Genomic DNA, 11,914 nt, shown 5'->3' with positions numbered 1-11,914 from the left:
CACATGACACAGACAAATTAAACTTTCTGTTATTTCAAAATTAAGAAAAAAAACGAAAAGAAAAACAAAACGCCTCACAAAAAAAAAAAAAAAAAAAAGCAAACATAACAATAGCTTACCAAATAATAAATTAAATATAAATAAAATTTAAAGAAAAGGGAGACAAAAAGAAAGAGATTAAAAACCGGGCACGGTGCTCGAGGAGAGGAGATTTGCACGGCATTATCATCGACTGTAAAAAAAATACATTTTTAAAATATTTGAATAATAACAAAATAATATAAATTATTATTAAAATAATTTATATTAGCAATAATAGAGGGACAGCCCTACCTAAATTTACGGAGGTGGCGTGTTGTTTCAGCCTAGCCGTACAAATCGATTGGGCTCCACCTTAAACTCTCTCGCTCCAATTATTTTCCCTCCCTCGCTGCACCAATAAGCCCATTTTGTCTTTAATTTTTTTTAATTTTAATTAAAATTTATATTTAATACATTATTAATATAAATATTATACCACAAATTGTTACATTATCTATTAAAAATTAAATATCTTAAAATCTTAAAAAATATCTTTTAACTTTAGATTTTATGATATTTAATTTTTACAATTTTTAAAATTTAATTTAACATATTAATGAAATGATGATTTGTAAGACATGAATAAAATATAGTATTTATATACTAAAATACATCAAATATAAACTATTTTAACTATCATATATATTTAGTTGGTCTTAACGGTTTTTAATATCGTGTTTTATTCAAAAAATTTTAATTGCTTTAAATTTTGAAAAATGAAATTAAATTTGCTTTAAAATTAAAAATATAAACATAAGTAAAATTTCATCAATTGAAAGATTAATGATAAACATAAGTAAAGTAAAAAATTTATATTTTATTCCTTTTTATTAATTCAAAATCCAAATTTAAACCCTTCAAACAGAAATCTCTAAGTTTCAAAGGCGTACTATTTTTTTACTCCTTTGTGTGCATTTATTGTGATTGGTAAAAGTAAACTAAAAAGGACGTAAAAGTCCATGATCAAATAGTATTTGAAATGCTAATACAATAGATTAATGGGATGTTTGCTTGACAAATTTTGTTTACCCCATGTTTGGTTAAATGGAATTAGGATTCCATGCCAGCCATTTTCTTTATGCCTTTTCTATTCCGTTAGTTTGGTTTAATTTTTGGCAAACAATAACAATTCCATGGAAATGTCAATTATTTGAAAACAAGGAATGGCAATTCTTTATTTTTCTCTAAGAGTTGTAATTCCTACGTCATCAGGAATTGAGAAAACTATTTATTTGACAATTTTATCCTTGTATATTTAATTAATTTCAATTGTATGCTTTCATATTTAATTAATTCCAATTATTATGATTAATTAATATTATTTTATTTTAATTAATTAATAACATTAATTATAATATTTAATTCTGTAATTAATTAATATTACTTTAATACAATTAAATAATATTAAATAATAAATTACTATTAAAATAATATTTAATATTTTTAAAACTTTAAAAATAATATTAAATTTTTATTTAATATTCAAATATTATTTAAATAATATACTATATTAAAATCAAATTAAATTAAATATTTAATATTAAAAATATTATTAAAATATTATGAACAAAATATAATATAATAGATTGTTATTAAATTAATATTTAATTTTAAAATATTTTTAAAATAATATTACATACTAAATATTATTAATTTAATATTTGATACTATTTAAATATTATAATAATTTTAAATATTTAAATACTACTAATTTAATATTAAACATTCAAATATTATTTAAATAACAAAATATATGAAAATACTGTTAAAATAATATTTAAATATTTTAAATATTTAAATAATATTTTTAAAAATATTATTACATGAATTTTTAATATTATTATAATAAAATCATATTAAATTTAAAATTTAATATTGAATAATATTAAAATATTGCTAAAATAATATAGTATATGTAATTATTATTAAAATATTTAATATAAAAAGAATATTAAAATATTATTAAAAATATTAAATTATTAAATTAAATATTTAAGATGAAATATAACACTAAAATCTTATGAAAATAATATAATATATTAAATTAATATTTAATAATAAAATTTTATTAAAATAAAAAGAAATATTTAAATATTATGAAACTAATATTTTTTATTATTAAATATTAAAATATTATTAAATTAATATTTTTAATATTTAAATAATATAATATATTAAAATTTTTAAATTAATATATAATATTCAAATATTAACAAAATATTATTAAGTGTTATAATATTATTAATTTAATATATAATATTAAAATAATATGAAAATAGTATTAAAATAGTAATAAATCTTATTAAACTAATATTTAATATTATTAGTTTAACATAACAACAACAAACAATAAACTAAACCTTACATCTCATGGTTAGGTCGGTTGTATGAAAGGCGGAAAAAAAAAAATTATGTTAGACTGTAATTTTAAAATTTTGCATTATTTATTTTTATAAAAAACAATATTTTTACTACTTCTTTAACTTTCATATCATTTCCTATTACTTGATCTATGTCATTTGTGGTTTACCATTAGAAATTTTGGTTTCTCTCAAATCCAAAAATTCATTTATTTTAATTGGTGCATAGATAAATTTATGTTTTATATGTCTAAATTATCTCCAATGACACTCTTTTATTTTTTTTCTAAATTCAAACCATCATAATTTTCCCCGAATCTCTTTATTTTTTTTATTTCATCTATTATAATCTTACTACATATCCATATGAGCATTCTCATCTTAGTTATACTCTTTTTTTTCTCATGTTCTTTTTTAGTAATCAAACACTCAGTTTCATATAATAATGTAAGTCTTACAATTATTTTATATGATTGTACCTTTAACTTAAAAACATATTGCGATTATATAATATATCGAACTTATTTTGCCATCTAACTAAACCTACTTGAATTTGATGATTTTATATCATTTTTTATCTCAATATCATCGTGAATAATTGATCTCAAATATAAAAAACAAATACTTTTTTTATATTATTTCACAATCTAACTTAATTACATCAGTGTTTGTTTTCTTATGACTGTTAAATTTGTATTTTATATATTCAATTTTAATTTAATATAAACTATTATTAAATAATATTTAATATTTAATATTATTAAATTTTTTAATATTTGTAAATAATATTTAATATTATTAATTTAGCATTCAATATTGTAGAATTAATATTATTTAAAATTTAAAATTTAATATGATAAATGTAATATTAATATTTAATTTTATATTAAATTATTATGAATTTTTATTCATTTTATTAATTAATAATTTTATAATTATAACGATAAAATGGTCTTTTGAATTTATTCCTTCCATATTTTTTGAATTAACCAAACTAATTAATATTAATTCATTCTCTATTCCATTATAATGAACCAAATTTCATAATACATATTCTATTATATTCCTCTTTTCTATTCTCACAAAATGTCAATTTTATTTTCCCTTTATTTCATTCCGTAATACAAAAAAACCATTATTTTTTAGCTTGATTTCTTGCTATGTATGCATATATTATGTTAAAAAATTTGACTTCAAAACTTTTAATTCTAGAAAATATATAAATAAATTGCTCAAAATCTTAGACTAGAAGGCAAATATAAAAATTTGCTACTAATCTTATGGACAAGTTAACCAATTGAATCATCTTCGTCATTAATTGCTTTAAAATTTGATATTACATATATAATAATAGGCAACGAGAGTAATTTGAACATGTCTTACACATCTCTTTGATTTTTTTTTTTTATAAAAGAAATAATAATCTATAGATAAAAAAATTATAAATGCAAGATAAACATTATATTTTAAAAATAATAATATAAATTAATTAAATTAAAATGTCAATTTTATCATGTCCAAAGAAAGAATAACATTTAAGTACAAAAATGATTAATTAACGTGTTTACATTCCATGATATGATTGGACAACTTCTCCAAATCGAGTTTTCTATTTGGTTGGATACAATTAAGTTAATTAAGCACAAGTTAAACACATGATTAGACAAGTTTTAACTTTAATGCCGAAATGATTTTCATTTGGTTTTATGTCCCCACGTGCTCATAATGTGAAAGAAAAGAGCTTATTACTAATGGCTATTAGAATCTAATTCAAATCATTAGCTTGCTCCCACCTAAACATGCATGCGAGCAGATATTCTTATGTAGTAAATAGATTGTTTTCTTTCTTTTTTTAAAAATTTTTTATACATGAATTGCTCATTGGGTTTTTAATTTTTAATTTGATTATTGACTCTCTCTTGATATTTTACAATAATATATTAACAAGATATTGAAATTACGAGTAATTTGTAAAAAATTATAAAAAAATGTGACAAAATAATACTGTTTGATAAATTGAAAAAAATCAATATTAAAAAATTAAGTATTTAGTTTTTAATTATAACAAAATTAAGCGATAAATTATTATTGTAAAAATTGTTTGATATTCTATTAAAAATTAAATATTGAATAGATGTTTTGTAATTTTTTATTAAGTATTTTACATTAATAAAAGTTAAAAAAGTAATTAAAAAAATAATATATAGTTAATGTAATTAATTGACAAATTTTTTCTTAAATGAGAGTGATTCAATTCATTAAAAATACTCCTTTGTCCCAAATTGAGTGCATTTCTTTGATTTTAGTGTATTTAATACTAAATTTTAAATTATATTTATAAATAAAAAGATAATGAAAAATAATTTTAAAATATATAAAATAAAAATTTTAAGTTTTAGAAAAGGATATAATTTTAATACATCCTAAAAAATAAACAAAAAATATGACGAAACAAGTAACTTTTAACTACTTTAAAAAATTTTCATTGAAAACTTTTCATTTAAGTGGTTTTAAAATGAATTATCAAACACATTAACTCATTGAAATTCTTTTTAATGGTTTTAAATTTTTTAATAATTTATTAAACAACCCCTAATATAATTAAATCAATGCTCTAGATTGGGTTGTCATGCCAATTAAACAAGTATAGTTAAGAAAAAGAGAGAGGGAGAGGCTAGTGGGTCATGCCCTAGATTATAATCTTTTGAGGTTGCTTTAATAAATCCCTTTGATAAAAAAGAGAAAAAGAAGTGATAATAAAGAAAAACATTTTTATTCCAAATGGTTAAGATAATATATATTTTTCATCTCCTTCTTTCATAATTACAAACACTTCCTCTCACCTGTAATTTTATTCATGGCATTTCTTTTATCATGAGATTCCCACTCTCTGTGATTACACAAATGTTCTTGCCATGTTGTTGGCAGATCTTCTCTTAGGCCTTTGCTACACGTATCACAATCTTAAAGCAAGGATTGATGCAATGATGCCAACTTTTTAAGAATGTTTTGCCTTTCTTTTATATCTTAAATTAAGACACCAGCCATTCAGCACTGCCAAACTTTCGAAGCATCTAATGCCTACATACATAATCTATTAGGAAAATCAACATTTATCTCCATCTATCTCATTACGGGATATGGGATAGCTTTCCTCTAAATGTGTTTATAAATCTAATTATTTATCGTATTCATAAATTCATTGATCTAACTCGGGTCAAGTTTTGAATTTGATTTTTTAGATTTATACTCGATCTAATAATATTTTTATATTAATAAATAATATATTTTAAATACTAACATGAACATATATTTAACATTTTAACACTAAAAAAAATTATTTAGGGGTTGAATAATAAGAGGTAAGTTACATATAAACAATAATCAAGAAAAATTGGAGTAGTGCTTTTCCAAACCCAAAAACACTTAAAATGTGGGAGAGACCTTTAAATGTAAGTGCTTTCCAAATCTTTCAACACAATTTGAGAGAGAAATGGGGAGGCGTGCTTTGAAAAAAGAGACTTTGGCGTGCCCTAACCAGGAAGTTTTTTTTCGCCATCTTGTTGACAAAAGCAAACCCCACCGAATCTCTTGCCTTTGGAGTTTGAAGTGACACTGGTTAAGATCAAAATTCTATTATACCGAAAGCAGAGTGTGCCTAGTTTATCTCCGTCTTACTCTTAATGACTTGTTGCTCTTCTTTTTCTTTAACCAATTGTGATTTTTCTTTTAAATAGATTATAGTACGAGATAAAAAATGTTAAAAAATTTATATTTGAATTTTAAATTTGATGGATGTAAATTTTTTTAAGAATGATTTTTATGAATTAATTAACTTAAATCCTATATTAAGGGTGTTTATTTAGTTAATTTGATTAATTTCATATTGAATTATTCAAAATTGAATTAATCAAATTATATTATATTTTCATTAATTAAATTAAATTTATTAATTTTGAATATCTAACTTATTTAATTTAATCCGATTAATTTTTATATCAATTAAATAATAAAATATGTTTAAATTAAATTATATTTTAAACTCTTAATTTATTATATTTGAAATAAGCTAAACCAGTTCATTTAACAAAATATTCACATACTAAACTATTAAATTAAAAACTTTTAAGAATTTATAAATTGAAATGGTCATTTAATGTATTTTTAGTTTTATATTTAAAATTTTTTATATTTTAATTAAAATTTCAGTTAATTTTTTTAAATCAATTTAATTGAAAATTAAAATTCATTTAAAATTATTTTTAATAATTAATTAAAATTAATCTAATGATTGATCGATTAATATAATTAAATCGATTTAATTAATTAATTCAATTAAAATTAAAAATAAACTCTCTACCCTAGATTCAATTAGCACTCTAATTTTTTAATTAGGTAAATTATAATTTTTAATGTATTAAAATTTATCAAATTAATTATTAATTATTATCTAAAATATAAAAAAATATTATAAATAAAAATAATAATTTAGCGAATTGAAAAAAAACTTAAGGTAATTCTTTGTAAAATAAAAAAAAAGAAAAAAAATTTCAACATCTAATAATGTACGAAGTTACCTTAGGCAGAAATAAATCCAAGACAAAGTGTTAAAAGGTGATAGTTGAAATTAAACGCTTGACATTGTACAATAAACAAATGAAAATTGTCCACTTGTTTTTCATAATTAAAGCTCTAAATAATTGTACCCAAAAAAAAAGCATGAAAATTTAATAAACTAAAGCTACACAAATATCTTAAAACAGAAAACAATGAAGAAGAAGAAGAAGAAGAAGAAGAAGAAGAAGAAGAAGAATACTTACCGTTTCCTTCTGACAGTAGCAATCCACAGAACAAATACGATACATCGATTTACTGAAAAAAAATTAAATTTGGGTAATAAAGGAGCGTGGGTGCACGCACCAATACATGAGAAGCTAAAAGGGTGGGTCTTATGTTTTGTGGTTGGAAAGAGGCATACACACATTGTAAGGAAAGCAAAGCCAAAGGAACGGATTGTCATATGATGTGAGTTCAAAAGAGGGCATAAAATTACAAAAACTATAGTTAAAAAGTCTTTATACTCTTTCTCTCTTCTATAGCTAGATTGATTATTGGGGAGAGAGAATGAGTGAAAGAGAGTGAGTGGTACAGAGGAACCCACCTCAGTTTCGCTTTCTAGGAAAGAAACCAAATTGAAAGAAAGAAAGAAAAAAGAAAAAGAAGAGGAGAAGAAGGAGATGATGAAGAGAAAGGACGGCAACAAATAACAACACAGGAAAGATAGAGATACAGAAAGAAAGAGAGAGAAATAGAAGCAAACAGGAAAAGGGTCGTTATTGCCTTATTATTGGTTACTAAATTTTTAGTTTTTGTTTTTCTTTCTTATTACAAGACTGCAGCAGTAGCAGAAGGCCAGTAGTATCAGTTTGGGGCTGAAATTTCCTTTCATTTTTAATTTTATCTGCCTACATAACCAGAAGGGAACTCAGTTGTCTCTCCCTCTCAAAACCCCAAACTTCTTTTTTTTTTTTTTTTTCTATTAAGAGCCAAAGTGACAGTAGCAGCACTAGTAAGCCAACAGAAAACACATTCTCTTCCGCAGTAGCAGCAGATTGCAGAAGGCAAAGGAGAAAGAAAGAAACTACTGCTTGCTGCACTAATTGGGAAGTCACACAACAAACAAGATCTCTTTCCTTCTAAAACCTTCCCTTTCTTTTTATCTTCTTCTGTAACAATTTCAGAGATTTTGACCCCACTTTCCCCCTTCTCTCTAGCTCATATAATACCCACATAGATATCTTCTTAGATTGTATCTTTCTCCACTTCTAGATCTTTTTTTTTTGTTTTTTTCTTTGCATAAAAAAACTGAACTTTTACTCATATATATGTTTGTTTATGTTTGTAAAGATTGAGTTTTTATCAATCAAAGGAGACATCTTTATACATATAATCTTGTTATTATCATTGTCATTGTGGCTACCACAAGAAGGCATCTATCGTCAGACTCAGGAGCCTTTGCAGATTGGGCGACGTCGTCGTCCACAGCAATCCGAGCTGGCCCCGATGACCTCTCCCTTGGCTTCAATGCTAACGCTGCCGCCGATGCGGCCCATGGATCCACCAACGGTCAATGGCCACCCTCAGCTCGTCCAATCAACTACGGGCTTCCACCTGAAATGGGGATGGTTGGTCTCCGCGATTTCGTCGTTGTGGCTCCTGCATCTTTTAACCATCACCAACATCATCATCACCACCATACTCAAGATCTCATCATGGCAAATGATCAAATCAATGGTCCAAATGCTGCCCCGGCGCTTGGTGTTGGCGTTATCCCACTTCTTACAGCAGCTCCATGTTTAGCTCCGCAAAATGTGGAAGATTCTGATTTGTTGAATAATAATGGTCGTAACAAACTCAGTGGGATGCAGTTGTGGCAGAATCAGAATTCTTCCCCTCACTATCTTAAAAAACCATCTTCTCTCCCTGATAACAATAATTCTTTTTCTATGAATTTGATACAAAGCAGTGGTGGCGGTGCGATGGGAGGTGGGAGTGGTGGTTCGGGTTCAAGCTCAGGGGCTACGTGTCAAGATTGTGGGAACCAAGCAAAGAAAGATTGTACCCATAGGAGATGTAGAACATGTTGTAAAAGTCGGGGTTTTGATTGCCCTACACACGTGAAGAGCACGTGGGTACCTGCAGCTCGGAGAAGAGAGCGTCAGCTCATGACGGCTGCAGCTACTACTGTTGGTGCTGGCTCATCAGGGTCGACTTCTGGTTCTAAGAAACCAAGACTTGTAACTTCTCAGACTACAACTACTTCTCATACATCAACTTCAAATACGACTCCTCCGAGAAGCTTTGACACTAGCTCAAGTCACCAAGGTTTGTTTTTTTTTTTCTCTTTGGGTGGTTGGTTTTTGTAGTTCTTTCTTTTTAGCTTTATTTGTTTTTCGATGGAGCTTGGAAAGATTGTTTTTTTTGGGGGGGGGGGGGGCAAATTTGAGTAGGGTTTTACTGAATCTTGTATATGCAGATGCAGGTTTTAAAGAGGCATTGCCAGGGCAAGTACGTGCACCGGCGTTATTCAAGTGTGTAAGGGTGACAGCAGTGGAGGATGGTGAGGATGAATATGCCTATCAAGCAGTTGTTAAGATTGGTGGACATGTGTTCAAAGGGGTTCTTTATGACCAAGGAGTTGAAGGAAGAGATGGGTTTCCTAATATATCTGAATTGCATTTAGGTGGTGGTGGAGGGGGTGGGAGAAATGGGGGTTCATCGTCATCTCCAGTTCTTGATCCTTCTGAAGTTTATGCGACCACTGGAGGTGGCTTGCTTGGTGGTTCAGGTTATGGTAATCCAATAAACTGAGATCATCTTTCCAAGATAAAAGTAGTGGATTGATTGACTCGGGGGATGCATTGTAGTCTGTCTAATTCGTATTTCTGCTGCCTTCCAATTACTCATAGGGTTTTGGTAAATTCTTCTTTTGTAGACTTTGTATCCTTATTAACATATGTTTTTCTTTTCTTTTGGTGTCAATCGTCTTTGGCCGTTGATTTTTCTTGTTTTTTTTTTTTTTTCTTGTCTACTTGCCTTTGAAATTGCACTTAGATGGTCATAATCATAAACCATCTTCTTGTCAGTGAGTCTACATTTTTCCTACTCATTTAGGATATGTTTTATATTGAATTACATATCATAGAAAATAAAGGTAAGATGAAGAAATTAATTAATCCTGTACTAATAGACAATATTAGTTCTCGAAAATTTGTGATGACAAAACCTGTTCTCTCTTTTGAAGTTGATGCCTTTTCTTATTCCTTCTGTTCTTTAGATTTGTGTTTGGCAATGGTGAAATCTACAGTGTAAAGTGCTTTTCATCATCAAAAGACATTGTGTTATGAACCTTCCTTTATGTGTAATTTACACACTAATTTGCTCGTGCAAAGTTTGAATGATAAATTTCTTGCGGAAATTTCTCAATGAATAAATCATTTTTTCTGTTCTCTCTCTTTCTTCTATCATTCTGATCATAGCGTTCATTATGAGATCTAACATAATATTCCAGTGGCTCTGATCCCTTCGGTTCTGCTGGTTTGGATTTTGGTTTGTAATGAACCAGAAGTAAATGTGGAATTCATGATTATCGTGCTGCTTTAGACTTTGGGAAGTAGTTGTTGTGTCGCTATCATTCATTGCCAAAGAAGAAATAGCATTACATGGATGTCGCTGTCGGCCCACTTTACTGCTCTGGCATTTCTGCAATGTGCACAATTCGGCTATTGCATGCATTCATGAATGCTTGATGTACTTCTTCTATTATCCTAGTGTGAGAAATTTTCCCCTACCAAAACTTCGACCCTAGACTTTTATCTAATCCTTGTATGTTATAGTTTAATCTTTGCCTAACTTTTTTCATGGTAGAATATTGATGCTGAATTCTGAACCCATTGCCCTACCTGTCCCAGGAGACATTGATTCTGTACTTTCAGGCACTATAGGTTTCTTGCATTTTGGTTAATTAAATATTTGTTTGCTTTTGTTGTTTATGAGAAATATGCAATGTATTGGACATTTGTGCAATATTCTATCATTATGTGGGTTTTCTTCTGTCTTTTATGCATGTCACTTGTGAAAACCGGGACAATGGATGTCGGAGATGTGTGTTTGGCTTCTAATGATACTTTATTCCATAAGATGCTGCAAACTTTGTAACTTGTCCTTTTGGCTATAAACTGGTGTATAAATGTTGACTAATGTGGATTAAATTAAGATGAGGCATCAATTAAAATTGTTGTTTGGCTTTTGCTTTCGGTCCATTGGCATACTGCCCCCCTTTAGATGTCTTCTATATATGATAGTAATAGGTGGATTTCATCCTGTGGATTGCATTCTCATCTTTCTTTATATATTTGCCTTTATTTTATGTTACTAATCTCAAATGCTGTATGGTACGTCTAAACCATGTGTGTTGAGAAAAGACAGTCTCATTGTTGTTTGTAGCATCTCTTAGCTTTATCAGACACCGAGTATTTATTACAATATGGACCTCTCCACTTTTATTTTGCATTTTGGTTCTTTTGGAAATCTAGGGTATTTTTCACATTCATGTCGGGAACTGATAAATGACATGCTTGATTCTTGTTACTTTGTACTTATGGCTCTCATACTGAAGTAACCATAAAGAAGGAATTATTGTTTTAATAAAGAAAGGGAAATTAGTCCCATTGCATTGCCTGTTTTCCCTCACTTTTTTGCTAGATTTAGTATTGGCTTTAGGTTGAAGATGTATAGTGAGTTAGTTTGTTTCTTGTAGATCATGAAGTTGGAGATATTGTGCTAGTTGGATGATTTATCAATTGGTTTTGAGTTAAGCATATGATTCTGGAATTTTACTATTAAATGGATTTACACCTGCTTCCACTAATTAATTGCATCATTTGAATTTTCATGACTTGTCAGCTGTGATA

At 26.9% G+C, this 11,914-nt stretch overlaps 1 protein-coding gene across 1 annotated transcript; it reads left to right on the top strand.

Moving 5' to 3' along the window:
- Window positions 1–8,197: 8,197 nt before the first annotated feature.
- Window positions 8,198–9,983, top strand: LOC111302032 (protein LATERAL ROOT PRIMORDIUM 1-like). The gene is given in 4 exon segments (XM_089744676.1): window positions 8,198–8,408; window positions 8,411–9,326; window positions 9,484–9,718; window positions 9,720–9,983. Coding segments are annotated over 4 exon segments (1,311 nt in total). The 5' UTR covers window positions 8,198–8,336; the 3' UTR covers window positions 9,808–9,983.
- The last annotated feature ends 1,931 nt before the right edge of the window (window positions 9,984–11,914 follow it).

Source organism: Durio zibethinus, chromosome 15 (assembly GCF_047325235.1).
Source record: "Durio zibethinus cultivar Kanyao isolate XHJ-2024 chromosome 15, ASM4732523v1, whole genome shotgun sequence".
Taxonomy (NCBI): Eukaryota; Viridiplantae; Streptophyta; class Magnoliopsida; order Malvales; family Malvaceae; genus Durio; species Durio zibethinus.
Note: the sequence above shows the minus strand (reverse complement) of the source record. Positions and strands in the feature narration are given on the sequence as shown.